We start from the raw sequence: 23,016 nt of genomic DNA on the forward strand, positions 1-23,016 counted from the left end.
GGTCTGGGGCAGGCCTGAGGATCTGCATGCCTAAGAAGCCCCCAGGCTGTACCAAAGCCAAGGCTGCCAGTCAGCACACCACACCTTGAGTGTTAAGGGTTTAGCTCTCTTGGACCTCTTATTCCCTTCTTTCCCGCTTCAATTCCCATTCATGACTTTTGCAGAGAGGTTTGTCTATTTTTTCCCCTTCAACCCATCCACCTAGGTCCCCAAGGCTGTCCATTCCATTAGAGTCCCCTCCCCTATAACCCCCAACCTCCAACGTCACCACTACTAGTGCACGGGCTTATCAAGGAATTTCCCCCCAAATAGCTTTCTCTTGAAGAAATCTAGTGTCATTGGCTAAAATATTCTTTTTTTTTTTTCCACTCGATTCCTTCAGTCAGAAGACCATAAGGCAATCACGCATTGCTGGGATTTCAGCAAGAAACATTTCCTTTTTCTCCTCAATTTTGAGGACCAATTAAGCTATAGATGCAGGTGAGAGATGAACTTTTTTTAAAAAAAAGAATCAGTTTTATTCCAATAAAGCTGATTGGGGAATGTGGTTGGGATCTACAGCCAAAGAGGTTTGCTAATCTGTCCCCTCAGAGTAACTTAATTCTTCTTCAAAGCTGCAGGCCACCCCATTGCAAAGGAAGTTTCTATCCCAGCCACCTTCGTGTAGGCAAGCGGAGAACTCAGGTGCATCGGGGGGTGGCTGGGCTCTGCTGGACTTTGCTGCCTCGTCTCTCCCGCAGCTTTTTAGGACAGGTTACTATGGGAGAAGTAGGTGAGGGGCCGAGAGGGGTCAAGGGCACTATGTAAGTTATCTTCCTCCTAGAGGGACCCCCAACACTTACGAGCATTAGTACAGTGGGAGAGAGGGCTTTTTCCTTCAAGTTGAACAGAAAGCCTACTTTGTTCTGAAATCTTAGCGCTCAAATCGTCTTCTCACTAGACCTTCCAAGGAAGTCCAGGTAGCCTTAAGGCAAGGGAGCAAAGGAGGGTCACCATCTTTTGGGTACTTTGACCAAATGGCTCAGGGATAGTTGTGGCTTTTTTTTTTTTGTAGGAATATATCGTATTTTTATCTTTTTAGTTTATTTTAAAAGTAATTTTTATACAACTTTAAAAGTTACTTTCCATGTACAGCTATTAAAAAATATTGGCTATATTCCCTGTTTGTACAATACACCCTTGAGCCTACTTACACCCAATAGTTTGTACCTCTCCCTCCCCCATACTTACAGCCCCTCCCCCCTCCCTCTGCCCACTGGTTACCACTAGTTTTTTTTTTTTTTTTAATTATTTCTTATTTAGTTAGTTAGTTGTGCTGGGTCTTACTTGCGGCTTGCCGGCTCCTTAGTTGTAGCAGGTGGGCTCCTTACTGTGGCTCACCAGCTCCTTAGTTGCGGCATGCGAACTCTTAGTTGTGGTATGCACGTGGGATCTAGTTCCCTGACCAGGGATCGAACCCGGGCCCCCTGCATTGGGAGTACGGAGTCCTATCCATCGCGCCACCAGGGAAGTCCCACCACTAGTTTTTTTTTTTTTTTTTTGGCTGGGCCTTGAGTCTTGCTGAGATCTTGGTTCCCCGAGCAGGGATTGAACCTGGGCCCTACACAGTGAAAGGGTGGAGTCCTAACCACTGGACCGCCAGGGAATTCCCTAGTTTGTTCTCTATACCTGTGAGTCTGCTTCTTTTGTTATATTCACTAGTTCGTTGTATTTTCAGATTCTACTCGCGGCTCCTTCTTTGAAAAGTTGTGATTAGGGGTGGGGCATGGCCTTCAGAGGAAGGAGTATTTGGGAAACGCGTCAGTGGGGGGTCAGCCAGGATGGTTCCAGCTGCCCCAGAGGAAGGTGAGGGCAGCTGTAGGCAGAAGAGGAAGAGGCTTCTGCTGCATCTTCTCTCCTGGCTCTGTTTTCTCCCGTCTCCTCGTTCTCCTCCCTTTGCAATTCCTACGAATTAGTAAACTTGATGTTTTCATTCTGGATCTCTTGACCAAACAGAAAACAGGCTGGAGGTGAGCGGTTAACAGCATCAATTAGTAACCACACAGCCCGTGGCGAAGACTCCCTCCTGGACCACATTTAGTCCAGCTGCTCTGAGCCCCCTGCTCAGCTGGGCCTCGACCTTTGGGCTTCCCCGTCTGTCCTTGCATCACCCAGTTTTAGCAAAACTTCTACTAAGTCCCTCAATATCTGATCAAATCCCTCATCCCTCACACCTCGGTATCTAATCGCGCCAGCTGCCTTCAGCAAGAATCTCGTCAAGTCGATGTAGCCAGAATCCCCTCACCCCTGATGTTTCCCCTCAGTGATTTTCCATCCACCGACCCCTAAGCCCGCTCCTCGGCTATAAATTGCCACTCGCCCGTGCTGTGTGGAGAACTGAGCCCAGTCCTATACCAAGGTCTCTTTTCCCCTTTTGCAATTGTCCTGAATAAAAGCTGCTTATACCACTTGACTGTCCAATTCTGGTTTTCTTTGACATCCACCCATTTTTTTTTAAAATTTATTTTATTTATTTTTGGCTATGTTGCTGCGTGTGGGCTTCCTCTAGTTGCGGCGAGCGGGGGCTACTTTGTTGCGGTGCGCGGGCTTCTCATTGTGGTGGCTTCTCTTGTTGCGGAGCACGGGCTCTAGGCCCGCAGGCTTCAGTAGTTGTGGCTCGCAGGCTCAGTAGTTGTGGCACGCAGGCTCAGTAGTTGTGGCTCATGGGCTCTAGAGCGCAGGCTCAGTAGTTGTGGCGCAGAGGCTTAGTTGCTCCACAGCATGTGGGATCTTCCCGGACCAGGGATCGAACCCGTGTCTCCTGCATTGACAGGCGGATTCTTAACCACTGCACCACCAGGGAAGCCCCGTCCTACTTCTAATATCAAATAGGGCCAATATTTTGAAACAGCAGTTATCAAGCCCAAATGGGAGAGACTATTGCACTGTATTTTAATCATTGAATATGTAACATTTATCTCATGCTAGATACTGCGGAGCATACAAAAACATAGAGCATACAATATTTCCTGGCCTTGAGGGACACTTGATGTGATAATAAAACAAGAGAACAAATGGACCAATATTTATTACAAATTATTTTACATGGTGAATGGAAGAATAACCTTATGGGTTTTTCTCAGATTTAATATACTTTCCTGCTTTACTGGGAGATACTTTGGTGATGGAATAATAGAAACAGAGGTAGAGAATGGAGTTTGCCTCCATCTCATGGTTTCTAAACTAGTTAAGGCTCAATAGCAAGTGGGGAGCAGGGAAAAAACCAAGGGGGAGACATTTACAGAAGCAAGAAATCTAACACAAGTTCAGAAGAAGATGCAACAGGACCACCAGTGAAACGAAAGAGCAGCTTCCTGGGACTCGGCTCTGCCTCGAGGTCAAGCAGATTGGACCGGACGTGAGCCACGAGTCCAGACAAGCACAAGACTCCAAGTGCAAACACATGCGGCTTCCCTGGCTGTCTCCTGGGTCTCCGGTCTCCTCTCCAGGCAGCCTTCTGAGCGCTCTACCTAAATCAGAAACATGACCACGCACCCCACGCCCCCGGCACGTTAAACAACACCCTTCGGTGCCTCTGCACAGCCTGATAAACAACACCCCAGCTCTTCACCTGGCCTACAAGGCCCCCCACCATCAGATCTGCCTCCCTGGGACTCCCCACTCCAGACTCAGTGCTCCAGCGACACTGTCCCAGGGCACTGGCCAGGCTGCTTCTTACTTCTCTCTGTTCATACTGCCCCCCACCCCCGGGCAGGAAAGCCCTTCTTTGACCTTCACACAGCTGATCTCTTCATCATCAGGACCTGGTTTGGACATCTTCCCTGAACCCTCCTCCAGATGGCCAGGGACAGCCTGAACCTCCGACGTTACAATGTCCAGTTTGTGTGACTTGCTTCCCTTCCGACACTGGGAGTTACTGAGGGCAGCGGCTATGCCTTATTCATTTTTAGGATCCCCAGCACCGGGCACGGGGCACGGTCGCCCAGTGATAGTCGGTGGGGGCGAAATAAAATTCCTTAAGGCAGGAAGGAGGGTTCCAGGAACTGTTTTGCAGTGATTTAGCGCATGAGTGGGATTTAAAGGCTGGTTCTGCCATTTACTATCTGGGTGACTTCAAACAAGATTTTTTCAATATACTAAGGAAAACAAGCCTGGTAATACTCGTCCGACAGGGCCGTTGGGAAAAGTGAATGAAACTGGACATCTAAAGCATCCCGTGCCGCTCAACCAAGGGTGGTTCTCTTTTCATCCCCACCACGTGTGCCCCTACCCAAGTATCACTCCCAACGCGGCTCGTGACAATAAGCGAATCCTGTTTACCCAAGACACGTTTAATGGTAAGAATAGAGATAAAGGTCAACTCTTGATAAAAATCAGGCTCGGGTCTCGTCTGGGCAGGGCCGTGTTGCCCCATCCCTTCACTTCTTCGAGCGGCAGTGTTTCTGGATCTCTCCCGCCAGCCACAGGCAGTGCAGGATGCGTTTCTTCTCGGCAGCCAGCTCCTCTTGAGAGAACTGGCCCAAGAGTTTCTGGACAAATATATTTTGATCCTTCAGGAAAATATTCTTATTGACGCCTACGTTGGGCATATTCTCCAGGGACCCAGACTTGAAATGGAAGCTTAAATGTCTGTTTCGCTTTAGGCCAGGCGCCTTCTCTTCAATCCACGTCAACGGGCTGTGGAAGCAAGAGGCACAGGGTTAATTTCACAGAGGCGCGCATGCGGGCTGGCACCTGAGTGCCCGGTGCCAGGTCCTCGCTTTGTGCCCATTTTCCCCGCAGCTGCTGCATCCCAACCTCCACCAGCCTCCCAGACGCCATGGGTGATTATTGGCAACTTTACTGCCCAAAGGTCCTTTGTTCAATTTTGCCACCAGGCAGGGGAATTCAAAGATTCTGGTGTATCAGGTTGTTATTTAGGAGTTTTTACCCTGAATCTCACCAGATCCCTCTGGAGGATCCAGACCTGAGATCCTGTGCAAACTGTTGTTTCCAAGTGTATGTGCATTTTTATGGGAAAGGATTCTTAGCGTTCTTTCATCACATTTTCAAAGAGGTCTATGACCCCAGGCACATACCAAGACCAGATGCTGCCTGCCCACTCACAAAGCACCTGTTTCCATTTCACATTTGCCCCTCAGGCCAAGGTCAGCACTCACAAAAATCTACAATTCAAATAGGACAGACCCCCGCTAAAGCTTCTTCTTTTTCCGGATTTATCTTTTCTGTCTTTACAGTAGATAAAAGCTGTGTTATCTGCTTAATGAAACACAGAGAAATCTAAGCAGATTCGATGTAAAGTTAGAAGCTTCACTGAATAATGTGACAGGAAAAATATAAAATCTGCTCTTCAAAAATGTATTCTAAAAACAATACAGCATTGATTTAAGGACTTTCGATGGAAAAAAATCCATAATTCTTTTGCCTAAATAATCTTCAGTTTGAGACAATCCTTTCAAATATTTGCCTATATGTATATGGAATATAAATCCTCAAGTATAACTAATTTTTTATTATGTTTACTTATTTAAAAATATTTTTATGATCCTACAGATACTGCTATTATATTTTTATCTGCATATCATGGGGACAACTGATTATATAATTCATTAAATATTTCATTATTGCCAAATATTCAAGCTCTTTCCAACTTTAATATGGATATCCTGCATTCAACCTCTTCACACATATACACATATATAGTTTTCCTTCCTTCTTCTGGGAACGAAGTCTCAGGAATGAGAGGACTGGCTCTGGCTACTTTTCTTTGCTTTCCCCTCCTTATTCTTATCCTACAGGGAAGAGTCAGGGTCAAGGACAGGCAATCTGGTTGGACCGCCGTGCTAAGTAATGGAGTTTTCAGTGCGAATAGGGAAAGGGTTCAATGCCGGGCAGGCATCAGGGTCCCTGGCCTTCTCTTGTCTCCATTCCTCGGATTCACTCTTCCTCTCCCCGTGGGCTGCAGTGGGGCAGGCCCGGCGTGGGCAGGCTAGATCAGCGTGGCTAAGGAACGAAGGGGAACTACCTTTGGTTTGTTTGTTCTCTGCCTCTAGAGGGACGGGCCATAATACGGCTAATGGTGTCGGTGCGGAGTTGCAAGAAAGGGGCCCAAGCAGGTCACTTAAGATTGTTTTGGGTGCTGTAGGAAGCTCAGGGGTACCTCCAACCTGGGTAAAGGAGCCCTCCCCTTCAGCCAACCAGCTCACCCAGACCTACATTAGAGTGTGGGGTGAATGTTTAAGAGGAAAAGATCTGAAGTACATAAAGGGGGAGCCATCAGGAGAGATGTGGACAGAATAACTTCATCTTGTGGTCCTAAAAAATTATTTGCCCTGGAGGATGAGGGCATGGGGGGTAGGGCACGCCTGGCTCTGGCACCACTCCTACCAACTGGCTTCAGCAGGAGGCCTGAAACGTGTACCTCTTCTATATAGATTTGGGTTGAAAAGGTGTTCTAATGCTTATTTATTTTTTTTTTTACAAAGTTTGAAAACTGCTGGTAAAATAGGAAGAACACGGGCTTGGGAGTAAATTGCACTGGGTTTTCCTGGATAATCTGGGACCCGAGGCTAATGATACCCAACCTCGTTGACAGGTGAGGACTAGGATGAAGTAAAGACAAGGCCTGGCATGTTTTCAATAATATTCCCTTCTCGTGCCCTTCCTGTGCATTTCTGTGGAGAAGGTGTGACCATCTGGGGACCAGAGACAGGCTGCCTGAGCGTGATTCTCACACAATCACTTGTTAGCTGTGTGCCCTTAGCAAGTTTCTTAACCTCTCTGAGCCTCATAGTTTCCTAGGTGATCATAATAATAATCATAATAATGCCCACTCCAGAGAGTTGGTGTAAAGATTGTATGAGAAAATCCTTATAAAAGGACTAGGCCCTGGCACCTGGTAAGAACTCAGTAAATGTTAGCAAATACTGGCACTTGTACACCCGGGATTCAAGCAGTGATCCTGGTCTTGCTGGTCCTTTTATTGTGACCTTTCAAGGTCACGTCTGCCCTCCTCCCCAGCCTCTGCTGAGGTTCTGCTCTGTTCCACTAGGTTGTTGGAAGGCAGCTATAACTTAAGAAACTGTGTCGGCAAACGACTCGCAGAGGCTCCTTATGTTTAAAAAGACTTGGTAAGAGGCATTTTATCTTGAAGGGTGTTTGCTGGTGAAAGATCTACATTTACTGTCAGATGGGACTCATCATTATCTCAGCCTCCCAGATGGATGAGTAGAGGACTTGGTTTCGAAAAATAATACAGGAAGGACATTCAAGTAGAATCTGCAAGCGTATTATTTCTGGGATTGCATTTCTCGTCATTAGGGGACTGATGGCCATTTATGGAAGATGCTGGGAATCAGAGGGTATCACCACTACCCACCTAGAAGAATTATCAGGGTGTGTCATGAACCAGGATCAAACGGAGGCTTTAGCAACGGAGGAACGAACAGACCCCACCTCCGTGTGAGCTTATATTTGACACGAACATCTTTGGGTCTCTGGGCCATTTTAAAGTCTCTTGAACATTTTTAAATAATAAAAAAAGACTTGGTAGGAAAAATAAAGAATCAACATTTTGGGAACACTATGACATATGATGTGGTGGTAAAGCTGAGAAATAGCTGGGCATGTGATAAGCAAGCAGAGTACAATGTTAATGGCAGGATCTGGGTAGCTGGCTGGATGCTCACTGCAAAATTCTTTCAACTCACCAATGGCTGAATCTTTCACCATAAAATGCTGGAAACAATTCAGGCCATAGACATAACTGGATACTGCTCACTTGTGTGGCTTAGACAGCCGGCTCAAATCTGTAAGCTTCTCTTAACCTTACAGGGCTGCTGGGAGGATGGCATGGGGCAGCATAAGTGAAATCCCAGCACCCGTCCCACTGGCATAAGCAGACGGCCCTTCTGGAGTCGAAGGTGCAGGTCTAGGCCCCTGGGTCCCCCGTATTCTCCCTCGTGAACCCATGAGGATGTCCTTATGTTGCCTTCTCCTCGCAGCTTCTCATGACCTACCTTTTGTTCTCCGTCTCCAAGCACACGGTCATCTTCATATACTGATCTTCTTTTCGCTCTTCCAAAGTGGCGGACACGAGAGAAAGATCCCCAAAGAGGGAGACCAGCCAGGTCAGGCGAGAGATGCCGCTGAATGCAGGGAAGCCAAACCGCTCTTCTTCCAGCGGGCCAGCTGTGGGGAATCACAGACATGGCGGGGGCTGGAGGGGAGGGGCTGACAGCTGGGGGGCACGGGGGATGTGACAGGGGGCGAACAGATGTGGCTGGGTGATCAGGACACACAACCTACCTTGTGACGGGGGTGTGCAAGATGACTAATTCTGATGGAGACTTGCATAAAAACGTCTCCCCTTTTTCCTGTTTCTTAAATTCATTTTGTTGGTAAAATAAAATATTTCACTAGAAATTGCAGTCCATCTGGCCCACGGGGTAATAAAAATGTTTTAGGCTTCTAACGTGTGTGTGTGTGTGTGTGTGTGTGTATGCACACAGCACAAACACACACACATATATGTAAACATATATATCCCCTTCAGTTAGTGACTTAAATAAGTAAAAGAATTAACGTATTTTAGTCCCTCAAGCCTATATTCCTATAAATACCATATAACTGTCTGTGTAAATGATAAGGGAGTGAAGGAATTGTGATAGCTGTGGAGAAAACAGTAATACCTATAAAGTAGTCAATATCAAGAAAATTGATACAGCGTTAAGTGTTTCCTCAGTCTTCATAATCTTGTGTACAACAGTGTATTGCAAGGAGTATCTGTATGAGCAATCTGGTCAAGACACTGCTCCCCTCTCTTCCCGGCCTAAATTTTAAACATAACCTAGATTTATAAGACTTCATATCTGTTACACTGCTCTTTAAACCAAAGATTTCTTATAACTTTGATATTGACTTAAAACAACTAATAATTATGAGTATGTGCTAAAGAAAACAAAGTAAATAAAAAGATAAATAAAAGAAAACAGAGATTGTAAGTTTCATAGACAGCATGATTTCAAATCACTAGAACCTAAGTATGAAACTTACAAAGGAAAGGCAGCGCCCTCTGGGCTCTGTACTGTCTGCTCTCATTCTTTGCAGAGGACTGAACAGCTGCTACAGGTCTGAGCTCCAGTCTGTCTGCCTCGGCCACGTTAACTGTTGGGTCAACTTTGTGAAGCTACTCACCTCTCTGAGCTTCATTTTAAAAAATCTGTATAATGGGGGTAATAAATACCCACTTTATAGGATTATCATATGAATTAACATGAAATAAAATAATGTCACATACTTAGCACAGTTCCTTGTGCAGACTAATGGTTATTATTGTCTCCACAACTCTCATTATATCATCATTTTAAAGGATGAAGATGGATTTTGTGCCATTCTTTTTTTTTTCTGGCTGGCTGCACCGCATGGCATGCAGGATCTTAGTTCCCCAACCAGGGGTTGAACCCATGCCCCCCCCCCCACAGTGGAAACTCGGAGTCCTAACCACTGTACTGCCAGGGAAGTCCCTGCAGATGGATTTTGAAATGAGATTCCACTACTGTATATTTTCTGGAAACTCACAAACAGATGAATGGTTTTACCACTTGACAATGTCGGTTTCCTTTCTGTAAAGAAAGCCCTCGGGAAAGGTGGCCCAGATGCCTTAGGGTGGAGACAAATCCAAGGAGTCCACCCAAAGGAGACTGCAGACCTTGAGGCTCCAGGCTGTTCATTTCCTTCTGCTAATGGAGGTGCTCAAAGAATGACCAACATAAAGTAAATAGCTGAATATATAGTAGATCAAATATCTTGGCTGCAGCCAAGGTCCTGATAACTTGTTGGAGGAAGAAAGGGTCTATGCATATTCTACTTGCTCCACAGAGAAGTATAAACGTGTTCTCTTCTCCAAGAACCTTTCTCTCGGTCCTTTTGCAAAGAGAGCTTTCATTTTTAACCTCCTGTGGAAAAATAATCTCCAACTTGTCAAGATTTCATGAGAGAAAATTCTACCTAATCGATTGGGCCAAAAGCATAAATGTGCTTGAGATTTCTAACACGTTTTCCCCAAGGCCCACTGAGCAATCAGATCTCATTTGAGGAAAGAAGAGAAATAGATTATTTTTATTGTCTGTGGGTGCGTGGGAAAATTAAATCGGCCCTCAGTCAGAACGTCTTTAGCAGAAATGAATCCAAGCTCACATCCTAGAGAGCTCAGAAAGAACCCAGTAACCCTCCACCAGCCTCACCAGTTACATATGACCTGTGACCCCACCAAGGGCTGACCTGTGAAGAGGAGAGACCCTTTCAGCAGGTCCTTCCCCACCACTTCTTTCTTCAGGAATGCAAACTCCTCCATCAAGAGTTCAACGTGCTCCTCATGCAAGACTTTTCCTGTCACGACAAGGATGGGGTTAAAAAAAAAAAAGGCAGTCATCCTAAATCCTGTTAATTTCCTTGTATTTTTTTCATTTTTAAAAATTGAGAATGTATGTATAACTGAATCACTTGGCTGTACAACTGAAACTAACACAACATTGTAAATCAACTATACTTCGATGAAAAAATATATATATTAAAAAAATTTTTTAATTTGCTCAAAAATGCTACGTCCATGCTTTGGACTCAAGATGGCTGACTGAACACACACATTTATTTCCACCTGTATAAAAATCCTAATGAATTTTATGAAAAAGTTATTAAAAAATAAAATTGAGGGGTAATGGACAGATATAACTATATATTTAAAGTGTACAATGTGCTGTTTTGATGTACCTTTGCATCGTGGAATGATTGTCAAGATCAAGACACTTAACATGTCCATCACCTGACAGTTCACTCTTTGTGTGTGTGTGTGATAAGAATGCTTAAGACCTACTCTCAGCAACTTTCAAGTATACAATTCCATATTATTAACTATAACAACCATGTTGTACATTAGATCCTCAGAACTTCTTCATATAATTGAAAATTTGTACCCTTTGACCTATATTGCCCTATTTCCCCTTCCCCCAGCCCAAGGCAACTGCCATTCAAATCTGTTTCTATGAAACAGGCTTTTTTTTTCTTTTTAGATTCCACTATAAGTGAAACCATACAGTATTTGTATTTCTCTGACTTATTTCACTTAGCGTAATGCCCTCCAGGTTCATTCATGTTGTAGCAAATGGCAGGATTTCCTTCCTTCTCATGGCTGAATAATATTCCATTGTATATATAAGCCACATTTTTCTTTATCCTTTTCATCTCTGGAAGAACATTTAGGTTGTTCCCATCTCTTGGTTATCGCGCATAATGCTGCAGTGAAAATGGGTGTACATGTATCTCTTCAATATACTGATTTCAATTCCTTTGGATATATACCCAGGAGTGGGACTGCTGAATCATGTGGTAGTCCTATTTTTAATGTTTTGAAGACCCACCATAGTCTTTTCCATAGTGTCTGCACCAACTGATATTCTCACCAACAGTGCACCAGAGTTCTCTTTTCTCCATATCCTCGCCGACACTTGTCTCTTGTCTTTTTGATGACAGCCAATTCTAACAGGTGTGAGGTGATATCTCGTGGTTTTGATTTGCATTTCCCTGATGATTAATGATGTTGAGCAATTTTTCATATATCTGTTGGCCATCTGAATGTCTTCTTTGGAAATATGTGTATTTAGTTCCTCTGCCCATTTTCTAATTGGATTATTTGCTTTTTGGCTATTAGTTTTCTGAGTTCTTTATACTTTGGATATTAACCCCTAATCAGATATATAGCTTGTAAATACTTTCCCTCTTCTGTAAAGTATCAATTTATTGATTGTTTCTTTTGCTGTGTGGAAGCTCTTTAGTTTGATGCAGACCTATTTGTTTATTTCAGCTTTCATTTCCTGTATGCTTGGTGTCTTACCCAAGAAATCATTGGCAAGACCAATGTCAAGGATTTTTCCCTGTGTTTTCTTCTAAGAGTTTTACAGTTTCAGGTAAGTCCTTTTTTTTTTAAACAGCTCTATTTGTCCTTGATACATCTCAAGATAATTTTTGTGAATGCTGTAAGATAGGGGTCCAGTTTCATTCTTTTGCATGTGGCCATCCAGTTTTCCCAGCACCACTGATTGAAGACTATCCTTTCCCCACTGTGTGTTCTTGGTGTCAAAAATCAGTAGACTGTATATGCATAGGTTTATGCACGGCTCTTTATTCTGTTCCACTCATCTATGTGCCTGTTTTTATGTCAGTACCACACTGTTTGGATTACTACAGCTTTGTAATATAGGTTGAAATCAGGTGGTGTGATGCCTCTAGCTTTGTTTTTCATCTCAGGAATGCTTTTTTTAATTTAAAGTCTTTTGTGGTTCCATACAAATTTCAGGATAGTTTTTTCTATTTCTGTGGAAAATGCCATTGGAATTTTGATATGGACTACACTGAATCTGTAGATTGCTTTGGATAGTATGGACATTTTAACAATACCAATCTTTCCAATTCAAGAACACAGGGTATCTATCCATTATTCATGTCTTCTTGAATCTCTTTCATCAGTGTCTTATAGTTTTCAGTGTACATGTCTTTCACCTCCTTTGTTAAATTTATTCCTAAGTATTTTATTGCTTTTGATGGTACTGTAAATGAGATTTCTTTCTTAATTTCTCTTTCAGATACTTTGTTGTTGGTGTATAGAAATGCAACTGATTTCTGTATGGTAATTTTGTATTCTGTAACTTAACTGAATTTATTAGTTCTAACAGTTTTCAGTGGAGTCTTCAGGGTTTTCTACATATAAGATCATGTCATCTGCAAAAAGACAATTTTAATTTTCTTTCTAATTTGGATGCCTTTTATTTATTATTCTTGCCTAATTACTCTGGCTTCAGCTTACAGTTTACTATGTTAAATAGCACACAGTGGTTATTATGGGCATCCTTGTCTTGTTCCTGATCTCACAGGAAAGGCTTTTAACTTTTCACTATTATGATGTTATCTGTGGGGTTCTCTATATCATCTTTGTTATGTTGAGAAACATTCCTTCTACACCTAATCTGTTGAGAGATTTTATCACAAATGGATGTTGAACTCTGTCAAGTGCTTTTTCTGCATCTATTGAGATGATCATATATTTATCTTTCACTTTGTTAATGTGGTATATCACATTTATTGATTTACATATGTTGGGCCATCTTTGCAACCCAGGGACGAATCCCACTAGATCATGGTGTATGATCCTTTTAATGTGCTCTTGAATTTAATGCAAATTTTTGCATCTATGTTCATCATGGACAGCAGCCTGTAATTTTCTTTTCTTGTAGTGTCTTTGCTTGGCTTGGTATCAGGGTAATGTTGGCCACATAAAATGAGTTAGAAAGTGTTCCTTCCTCTTCAAGTTTTTGAAAGAGTTTGAGAAGGATTGTTATTAATTCTTCTTTAAATGTTTGGTAGAATTCATCTGTGAAGCCATCTGGATTTTATATGTTTGGAGGTTTTTGATTACTTATTCAATCTCCTAATCCCCTTGCTTGTTATTGGTCTGCTCAGTTTTTCTTTTACTTCATGATTCAGTCATGGTAAGTTGTGTGTTTTTAGGAATTTATCCATTTCTCCTAAATTATCTAATCTGTTGGCATAAATTGTTCATAGTCTCTTATGATTCTTTGTATTTCTGTGGTATCAGTTAAAATGTCTCTTTCCTCATTTATAATTTTATTAATTTGAGTCATTTCCCTTTTTTCTTGGTAAGTCTAGCTGAAGATTTGTCAATTTTATCTTTTCAAAAAGCCAACTTAGTTTCATTGATCTTTTCTATTGTCTTTCTAGTCTCTATTTCATTTATTTCTGCTCTAATCTTTATTATTTCTCCCTATCAACTAAGTTTGTTCTTCCTTTTCTATTTCCTTGAGATGTAAAGTTAGGTTGTTTGAGTGCTTTCTTTTTTCTTAATGTAGGTGTTTATCACTGTAAACTACTCTCTTAGAAATGCTTTTGCTGAATCCCATCAATTTCTGTATTTGTGTTTCTATTTTCATTCACCTAAAAAATTTTAAAACATTTACCCTTGATCCATTGTGTTTTCAGAATGTGTTGTTTAATCCATATATAGGTGAATTTTTCAGCTTTCCTCCCATTACTGACTTCTAATTTTATACCATGTAGTCAGAAAAGATACTTAATAAGATTTTAATCTTATTAAATTTGTTTTCTGACCTAACATATGATGCATCCTGGAGAATATTCCATGTGCACTTGAGAAGAATGTGTGTTCTGTTGCTATTGGTTGGAATGTTCTGTATACGTCTGTAAGGCGACTTGGTCTAAAGTGTAGTTCAAATTCATTAGTTCACAACATATTTCTGTCTGGATATTTTATCCATTGTTGAGAGCAGGGTATTGAGGTCCCCTACTAGTATTGCATTGCTGCCTATTTTTATCTTCAGATCTGTTTAGGTACTCCAATATTGGGAGCATACATATTTTCAATTTTTATATCCTCTTAAGGAATTGATCCCTTTATTATATAATGACCTTCTTTTTCTCGTTACAGCTTTTGACTTTAAGTCTATTTTGTGTGATATGCTACACCTGCTCTCTTTTGGTTTCCATTTGCAGAGTATTTTTCCATCCACATGAAATATTTTTTCATCCCTCCACTTTTGGCCTATGAGTGTCCTTAAAGCATAAGTGAGTCTTCTGTAGGCAGCATATAGTTGGGTCTTATTTATGAATTGAGCTACTCTTTGTCTTTTAATTGGAGAATTTAAACTATTTACATTTAGAGTAATTACTGATAGGTAAGAACTTATTGCCATTTTGTTACCTGCTTTCTGACTGTTTTATAGTTCCTTTCTTCCTCTCACTGTCTTTCTTTTTATTTATTTTTTAATTATATATTTATTTTTGGCTGCGCTGGGTTTTCGTTGCTACGCATGGGCTTTCTCTAGTTGCGACGAGCAGGGGCTACTCTTTGTTGCAGTGCACAGGCTTCTCATTGCAGTGGCTTCTCTTGTTGTACAGCACAGGCTCTAGATGCACGGGCTTCAGTAGTTGTGGCACATGGGCTCAGTAGTTGTGGCTCACAGGCTCCAGAGCACAAGCTCAGTAGTTGTGGCACATGGGCTTAGTTGCTCCGTGGCATGTGGGATCTTCCCAGACCAGGGCTCGAACCCATGTTCCCTGCATTGGCAGGTGGATTCTCAACCACTGCGCCACCAGGGAAGTCCCTCACTGTCTTTCTTTATGAGTTGATGGTTTTTGGTCATGGTATCCTTTGATTCTTTTCTCTTTATCATTTTTTTCCTTGGTGGTACTAACAGTACCATGAGGCTTTTGTAATACAACTTATAGTTATAACAGTCCATTTTAAGCTGACAGTAACGTAACTTCAATTGCATTTAAAAATTCTACATATTTACTTGCCTCCCCCCAACGAGTTATGCTATTGGTGTCCCAATTTATGTATTTTAATCTTGTGTATCCATTAATAAAATATTGTAGCTATACTTTTAATACTTTTGTCTTTTAACCTATATACTAGAGTTCAAAGTGATCTACACACCACCATTGCAGTAATAGAGTATTTTGAATTTGACTATATATTGGGTTGGTCAAAAAAGTTTGTTTGGGTTTTTCCATAAGATGTTACAGAAAACCCGAATGAACATTTTGGCCAACCTAGTATTTACATTTAGCACTGAATTTCACACTTTCATATATTTTCATGTTACTAGTTAACATACTTTCAGGCAGGTCCAGTGGCGATAAATTATTTCTCCTTTTATTTGTCTGGGAAAGTCTTTATTTCTCCTTCATTTCTGAAGAACAATTTGAGCACGTTGAATGTATCAGCCTACTCTCTCCTGGCCTGCAAGATTTCTGAAGAATCTGCTTACAGCCTTATCAGGATTCCCTTGTGTGTGATGAGTCTTTTTCCTCTCACTGCTTTCAAAGTTCTCTCTTTGTCTTTGATTTTTGTGAGCTTGGTTAAAATGTGTCTTGGTAACAGTTCCTGATTTTGATGGTTGTATGTGGTTATCTAGAGACTGTTTTTATTTGCAGGATATACGCATGAAATTATTGGGGGATGAGGTTGGCAATTTACTCTCAAATGATTCTCAAGAAAAAAAGAGTTCTCTGTACTGTATTCACAACTCTTCTAGAAGTTTGAGGTTATTTCAACATAATCTTCAAAAAAAAAAAACCAAACCAAATAAATAGTTATAGCACCAAAAATATGACAGCAAGCCAGAAACAGTCATGGATTATGAAATAAGATATAACTTCTTAGGAGAAAATGAAAAGGCGACTTGCAATTAATAGACTTGAATTCTTGACTCATTTATTTCCTCAAACATGATTTCAGCAGCTTTCTGACATAAGCAGTATATTATGAAATTCTCAAAGAAACATTTCTGGCCTCATCTTTTGAAATAGGGTGTTTTGTGTATCTCAGAAATAATAAATAAGTGTTTTTAAATTTGGGGGGAATATTAGAAGAAATAAAAATACCCATGATCCTATTTACCAGAAAGAACCACTACTAAGATATATTGGTATATTTCCTTCTTTCTTGTCATTCTGCTGTGAATTATTTTTCATGGTTGTGATTATATGGTAGAAACAAAATTATATTTATTTTTAGTTTTAAAGTGTAAACATAAATTCATGTCATTGAAGAAAATTGAGAAAATGTGGAAGAATATAAAGAAAAAAATAAAACCGCCCAGAATTCTACTAGCTAATCTCTGTTACCATTTTGTTTCATTTGCTTTTTTTTTTTTCCTTGCATATATGTGACATGATGTTTATACTGATGATTCAGCAATACAGGAACGGTCTCAGATCCTAGCTGAGAGACAATCTGAAGGGAAGTCTGGTAGTAGGTAATCGATGTCACTGAGGGGACAAGTCACTGACAGGAAAGGGGCACTAGGGAACTTTCTGGAGTAATAAAAATGTTCTGTATCTTGGCTGGAGTAATAATTACATGGGTATATACTCTGTCCAAATTCATTTAACTCTGCACTTAAAACCTCTGAATTTATCATAAGGAAATTATATCTCAATTTACAAAAGGATTAGGACTTATTAAGGTAATTAATTTAGCGAGATGAGTACCAGAATTATTATTCAGTTTCTTCAATGGCTTTGGTGTTGGCCTATTCAGAGCTGCTTTTGTAAAAGAAATAAGACATTTCTCAGAACTTCTTGTGTCATAGAGGTCTTCCTTTGTAACTAGTTTAACCATTGATACAAATGCTAGAAAAAGTTGTCTCATCTGTTATTAAATGTGTCAAACTTGGCAAGCTACCCCATCTGATTGGTGGGGTGACAGATGGGGCTGGAGAAACACTGATTCTGAGAAGAAACAGAGGAACAGCAGGCCATGCACTGCCCTGAGCCAACAGTGATTCATTTTACATGTGTCCATGAAAACAAAAATATGATTTTCCATTCCATTTCTGATATTTGAAAATGCAAAAAGTACCCTTAACCAAGCGCTAGTCAGCTATATGATAACCAATGCTGGGACTGTTTCCTATGGCATCCTGGGTAAATATGTCAGAACAGTTATGGTTCTTAGAAAACTCTTTCTTATATGAAGATGAGCTCTCCATCTCTATAATTCTGCCCCCTACCAACAGAAGCAATACAACATAAATTTATTTTCTCTTTCTGTGGAGAGCTTTTAATACATCTTAAAATGTTTCTCCTTTACATTAAATATTTAAACTCTAGTGATATGTCCAAATTATGTGTAACTTTTTAAAATTTGTTTTTGTTTTGGGGTATTATACTTTCTTTTTTTTTAATAACTATGTTTATTCTTTTTAAATTAAATTAATTAATTTATTTAATTTATTTATTTTTGGCTGCGTTGGGTCTTCGTTGCTGCGCGTGGGCCTTCCCTAGTTGCGGCAAGCGAGGGCCACTCTTCGCTGCAGTGCGCGGGCCTCTCATTGCTGTGGCTTCTCTCGTTGCAGAGCACGGGCTCCAGGTGTGCGGACTTCAGTAGTTGCGGCACGCGGGCTCAGCAGCTGTGGCTCACGGGCTCTAGAGCGCAGGCTCAGTAGTTGTGGCGCAGGAGCTTAGTTGCTCTGCGGCATGTGGGATCCTCCCGGACCAGGGCTCAAACCCGTGTCCCCTGCATTGGCTGGCAGGCGGACTCCCAACCACTGCGCCACCAAGGAAGCCCTATACTTTCTAATTTAGATGCCTGGTATTCTTTTTCTTGCCTACCTGCTCTGGCTGCAACTTCCAGTACTATGTTGAATAGAAGTGGTGAAAGTGGTCATCCTTATCTTGTTTCCTGATCTTGGAGGAAAAGCTTTCAGTGTTTTACCATTTAGTATGATATCAGCTGTGGACTTTTTATATATGGCCTTTATTATGATGAGGTAGTTTCTTTCTATTCCAAGTTGTCATTATAACAGTGTGTCTTGGTGTGGGTCTCTGGATTTATTCTAGTTGGAGTTCATTGTCTTGAATTTCCTCCCCCAAATTTAGGGAGTTTTCGGCCATACTTTCTTCACGTAAGCTCTCTGTCCCTTTCTCTCTCTCGTCTCCTTCTCTGACTTGCATAATGCATATAATGATCTGCTTGATGGTGTCCTTTAAGTCCCTTAAGTTTTCTTCATTTTTTTTTTTAACCACACCACGTGGCATGCGGGATCTTAGTTTCCCCAACTAGGGATCGAACCTGCGCCCCCTGCAGTGGAAGTGTGGAGTCTTAACCACTGGACTGCCAGGGAGGTCCCTTTTTCACTTTTCTTCATTCTTTTTTTTTTTTTGCTCCTTTGACTCAAATTTCAAATGACCCACCTTCAAGTTTGCCAGTTCTTTCTTCTGCTTGATCAAATTTATTGTTGAACCCTTCTTGTGAATTTTTCAACTCGGTTATTTTATTCTTCAGCTCCAGAATTTCTGTTTGGTTCTTTTTTTTTTTTTTATAAATTTATTTATTTATTTATTTATTTTTGGCTGCGTTGGGTCTTTGTTGCTGCATGCGGGCTCTCTCTAGTTGCGGTGAGCGGGGGCTACTCTTTGTTGTAGTGTGCGGGCTTCTCACTGTGGTGGCCTCTCTTGTTCTGGAGCATGGGCTCCAGGTGTGTGGGATTCAGTAGTTGTGGCTCATGGGCTCTCTTAGAGCACAGGCTCAGTAGTTGTGGCGCACGAGCCCAGTTGCTCTGTGGCATGTGGGATCTTCCCAGACCAGGGCTCGAACCCATGTCCCCTGCATTGGCAGGGGGATTCTTAACCACTGCGCCAGCAGGGAAGTCCTGTTTGGTTCTTTTTTATAGTTTACATTTCTTTGTTGATATATTTTCATTTTGTTCATGCACTGTTTTCCTGATTTCATTTACTTGTCTATGTTTTGTTTTAGCTGACTGAGCAACTTTTAGACAGTTATTTTGGTAATTCTTGGATCTACATTTCTTTAAGGTTGGTTTCTGCAGATTTATTTCATTCCTTTGAGTGGGCTATATTTCCCTGTTTCTTTGTATTCCTTGTGATCATTTACAGGCAAACCTCGTTTTATTGCACTTTGCTTTATTGCACTGTGCAGATATTGCATTTTTTACTAATTGAAGGTTTGTGACAACCCTGCCTTGTCAGATGATGGTTAGCATTTTTTAATACTACAGTATTTTAAAATTAAGGTATGTACATTGTTTTTTAACATAATGATATTGCACACTTAATAGACTATAGTACAGTGTAAACATAACTTTTATATGCACTGGAAAACCAAAAAATTCATTTGACTCACTTTACTGCAATATTCAATTTATTGCTGCGGTCTGGAACTGAACCCACAATATCTCCAAGATATGCCTGTATTGAGATTTGAGTATTTGAAAAAATAGCCACCTCTCCCAGTCTTTATAGACTTGCTTTGTACAGGGGAAGACCTTCACCAATAAGCCAGGCCAGAAATTCTGGAGGCCACTCAAACCTTTTCTGGAGATGTATCTTCTTTGGGCTTGCACATGTAATTTCCAAGTTAAAGAGGCTTGCCCCTGTTCTCAAGAACCTGTAATCTCTTGCTCCCTGTGGTGTCTGTTCAAAGTACTGCAGTCTCCCTGGTGCTATAACAAACTACAGTGCTCACTTCATTCTTAGCTGCCCTGACCCTGGCATCCAGTGTCTACTACTGTTTCCTTTAGCATTCCCACTCAGGAGAGACAGAAATCAGTCCTTCAAGCAGCCCTTGAAAAGCCAGAACATTGGACACATGTTCCACTCTTTCCTTTCCCCCCCTTAGATTCTTCTAATCTAAGAATAAGAAGGGGAAGGGCTAGGGTGAGCAAATGCAATGAATTTTCTTACCCACTTCAATGCAGCTCTTCTTGGCTCTGTGCTTGCCTGGGGGTACTGCAACCACTTAATTGATTTCTGGAGTACTTGCTAAGGTATTTTGGTCTATATATTGTTGTTAAGTTGGTGTCTCTGTGGGGAATGAGGTTCTTCTGAGGCTTCTTAGTCCATCACCTTGCTGACATCACTCCCAAATTATCCATAACTCTTGCCGTCCAAAATGATATAACATTAGGTATGCTGAATTGAATAAGATTATTCCTTCCTGTGCTACAGTGTAATTGCTATAATTACTGTTTCAATTCACTTTCAACAGGTTAAGTTAATACTGCTAGCTGTGAACATTTGACACTGTGGGCTCCTCAAGGGCAAGGGTCATCTTTTTGTTATCCCCTATTATCAAGGACAGTATCTCGTACATAGCGATAAGTATCATGTAAACGCTGCTTAATGAATATTCTAGTATGAGTTATGAATACTTGCCTAGAGAACAAAGGTCATTCTTGGTGTTAAGGGCTTTTCTCTTTTTCAAAGCCATTCATGATCTGTAAGCAAGCCATCCAGATTCTGCTTGCTTAAGGAGCTAATTACCAGGCTCCAATATAACAATATTTTGTTTCTCATTTTTAAAACAGTAAGTCCATATTTGATTTAGTTTTCTATAGTTTTAACCTAATGTGCTCTTTGTGTTTCACTTACATTTAGTCATCATGTCTTCTGAGGCCCTTCTTAGGTTAGAAAGTTTCTCAAAATCTCCTTGTTTTTTAATGACCTTGATAGTTCTGAAGAGTATTTAGGTATTTTGTAGAATGCCCCTCAGCTGGGATTTTTCTGATGTTTTTCTCATGGTTAGACTGGGGTTATGTGTTTTGGACAGGAAAACTACAGAAGTAATGGGCCATTCTCATCACATTATATTAAGTGTACATAAGACATTAATAAACAGAAACCTCCATTAAATAGAGTTGGGAGACCAGCACAGGGAGCTCCCATACCCTGCGATGATAGTAGAGCCCCACAGGAAGAAGACGACTCCTCTTCTGTCCTGGCAAGGACTCAGCCAATGAAAAGCCACGGACTCTTTGCTTACTATTCCCCCCCCAAACTTCCTTTTCCCTATAAAAGTGTTCTCCTGCCCTTGCTGTGCAGGGATTTGCACGTGGCTCGCCACGGTTGCAGACCTTGAATTATAATTCTCTGCTGATTCTGAATAAACTCATCTTTGCTGGAGAAATAAGTGGCAGTCTACTTGTTTTCAGTCAACAAGTACATCCTATTAACATAACTTATCATTGTTTACACTGACCTCAATCATCTGGCTGAGGGGTAGTGTTTGGTTTCTCTAGTGTAGAGTTAACTCTTTTTCCCCTTCTTTCCATCTTGTGCTCTTTGGAAGGAAGTCACTATGCACAGGACATTATCTTCCTGAAGACACTTGGTCTGTTATCTTGTAAAGTGTTCCACATTCTAGTTCACTTAATCTTTTTTGCTGTCATTTAATTTGTTCCTTCATCCCTGTATTTCTTGTGAAGTGAGAAGTTTGGTTAAAATCTCAGTTACAGGATTGATGCTACACACATCCCACCAGATGGCTTGTGATGTCATTCTTACCCAGATTAGCAATCACTTGGTTAGGATGGTAACAGTGGAGCTCTTCATTGTAAAAGGACATTTTTTCCTTTGCAATTAGCAAGAAATCTTTGGCGTCTCGTACTTTGTCCAGGGACGTTTGTGCCATGAGAAATACTATACAAAGGTGATGGCCCCAGAGCTCCCCAACCTCTTATTCATATCAGTAGTCATTCATCCATCTTTTCATTTGACAAACATCTACTGAAGGCCTACTAAGTTCTGGGCGGTGTTTAGCTTTAGCTGCTGGGGCTACAGAGAGGAAAGATGGGCTCTGTCCTCCAGCAGCACAGCCTAGTACTAGAGAAAGGCAATCAAGAGTTTCAGTAGTGTGATCTGTCTACACTGGTGATAAAGGACAAGGTCCTTTCTTTGGTGATTTTCATTCACCATACTTTGTTCATATTTTAAAGATTTAAAATAGCAAATGTTGAAACAGAGAGAGTTTTTGACTTAAACTTCATTTAACTAGCTCCATTAATCCCTAAACATTCTAGTTAGTTCTAATTGCCCCCCGTAGAGGGACTTGTCCAGTTACCATAAAAACAGAAAAATCTCTGGAGGGCGGCATGGCTCAGAGGAATGAATGTGGACTTCAGAGCCCAGAGAGATTGGAACCAAATCTCCATCTCCCATTTAGTGGTCATATTACTAGCTTTGTGATCTGGCACAAAAAATTTTTTTTGAAGTATAGTAGATGTACAATATTACATAAGTTACAGGTATACAATATAGAGATTCGTAATTTTTAAAGGTTATACCCCATTTCTGGCACAATTTTTTAACTTCTCTGAGCCATGGATTCCTATACATAAGCTAGAGAAAATACCTACCTCCAACGATTTCTAAGAGAATTAAGCAAAATAACATATGAAGTGTTTAGCAGAGTTTTCAAGTTCCTGGCATATAATAAATATTTAATAAACAGTGTTCCTCTTGAGAAACAATGAAAACTACAAACTATGTACATAAGACAATCAATTACCCTGATCTGGGCATTTTTCCATTAGCAATACAACTATCACATGAATAAAACCAAAATGAAATATAATTATATATATTATTATATAAAATAATATATAATATTAATAATATATAATC

At 40.9% G+C, this 23,016-nt stretch overlaps 2 protein-coding genes across 6 annotated transcripts in view; one reads left to right on the top strand and one right to left on the bottom strand.

The window, feature by feature from the left end:
• COA1 (cytochrome c oxidase assembly factor 1) overlaps nucleotides 1–23,016 on the top strand; it is a 234,945-nt gene that overhangs the window by 47,784 nt on the left and 164,145 nt on the right. For 4 of the 5 annotated variants that reach the window (XM_068550319.1, XM_068550313.1, XM_068550312.1 and 1 more), the window contains exon 2: nucleotides 11,861–11,963. Coding sequence is in view for 3 of the 5 variants with exons in the window: in XM_068550313.1 (XP_068406414.1) it covers nucleotides 11,861–11,963 (103 nt within the window). In the remaining 2 variants the exon portion in view is untranslated. Of the gene's footprint in view, nucleotides 1–11,860; nucleotides 11,964–23,016 lie in introns of those variants that run through there. The other variant, XM_068550318.1, reaches the window with a different exon arrangement.
• BLVRA (biliverdin reductase A) overlaps nucleotides 4,316–23,016 on the bottom strand; it is a 58,294-nt gene continuing 39,593 nt past the window's right edge. Inside the window, exons 6-8 of the mRNA XM_068550309.1 lie at nucleotides 10,282–10,389; nucleotides 8,019–8,190; nucleotides 4,316–4,677 (exon numbers count right to left, since the gene is read on the bottom strand). Coding sequence (XP_068406410.1) covers nucleotides 4,419–4,677; nucleotides 8,019–8,190; nucleotides 10,282–10,389 — 539 coding nt within the window. The 3' untranslated portion in view covers nucleotides 4,316–4,418. The remainder of the gene's footprint in view (nucleotides 4,678–8,018; nucleotides 8,191–10,281; nucleotides 10,390–23,016) is intronic.

The sequence above is a fragment of the Eschrichtius robustus genome, chromosome 8, assembly GCF_028021215.1.
Source record: "Eschrichtius robustus isolate mEscRob2 chromosome 8, mEscRob2.pri, whole genome shotgun sequence".
NCBI classification, from domain to species: domain Eukaryota; kingdom Metazoa; phylum Chordata; class Mammalia; order Artiodactyla; family Eschrichtiidae; genus Eschrichtius; species Eschrichtius robustus.